The sequence below is a fragment of the Myotis brandtii genome, unplaced genomic scaffold, assembly GCF_000412655.1.
Source record: "Myotis brandtii unplaced genomic scaffold, ASM41265v1 scaffold915, whole genome shotgun sequence".
NCBI classification, from domain to species: Eukaryota; Metazoa; Chordata; class Mammalia; order Chiroptera; family Vespertilionidae; genus Myotis; species Myotis brandtii.
Genome location: NW_005371769.1, coordinates 1,207,466 through 1,208,231, shown reverse-complemented (window position 1 = coordinate 1,208,231; position 766 = coordinate 1,207,466). Strand labels below are relative to the sequence as shown.

At 62.8% G+C, this 766-nt stretch overlaps 1 protein-coding gene across 1 annotated transcript in view; it reads left to right on the top strand.

The window, feature by feature from the left end:
* The first annotated feature begins 358 nt into the window (after nt 1-358).
* The window catches only part of SLCO4A1 (solute carrier organic anion transporter family, member 4A1), an 11,287-nt gene continuing 10,879 nt past the window's right edge, over nt 359-766 (top strand). The window contains 3 exon segments of the mRNA XM_014532772.1: nt 359-420; nt 600-639; nt 642-758. Coding sequence (XP_014388258.1) covers nt 359-420; nt 600-639; nt 642-758 — 219 coding nt within the window.

Below are 766 nucleotides of genomic sequence, written 5' to 3'. Positions count from 1 at the left end.
TCACCCTTCCAGTTTCCGGTTTGTTTGGGGGGACTCCCAGGGCTCTGGGGTCCCTGCTCTGCTATCTCCCCTGCTTCCTCACTTCCCACACCCCCCAAACTTTGGACTAAGACCAAGTTCTTGTTCACACTAAAGGCACAGAAAGCTAGCAGGTGTGAATTTAAGGAAGAATGAGGGCCGAGCTTGAAGCTCATGTGGGGAGGTCCTCACACCAGCAGCTGCACATCCAGAGCCCTGGCTCAGCCGGGACGTGTGCTCAGGGTGGCCCATGGGCCCATGCGCCCAGCCCGCCCTGCTGTGCCTCAGCTCCGCTTCCAGGCCTCGGTCAGGAGGGGGCTGTCCTCGGCCCGGCCCGGCAATGCCCACCCCAGGCCCCAGCCATGGTGGCCGAGACGTGCTGCCCTGCATGTGTGGCTCCAGGTGGGGCCCTGGATTTGGGGAGGGGGCTGGTCTTGGAAGGTCACCCCACCAGCCCAGGCACTGACTAGGCAGATAGAGCCGGCAGCCGCCCCAGGGGACAAGGTGGATGGGGTGCTATCCGGAGACAGTAATGTGTTCGTGGGTTGGTACAGTTTGCTCACCAGATATTTTTCTCACAGAACAGACCGGGCTGAATACGGTTGCTGTCACTCCTGGGAAAGATGCCCCAGCACGTGATGGGGGACAAGCCCTTCGTCTCCATGCCGCAGCTGGTGCTCCCCAGCCCGCCCTCTGCCCTGGACGACAGGTGTGGCCACACCCCCTCCAGCAGGCGGGCCTCCCTGAG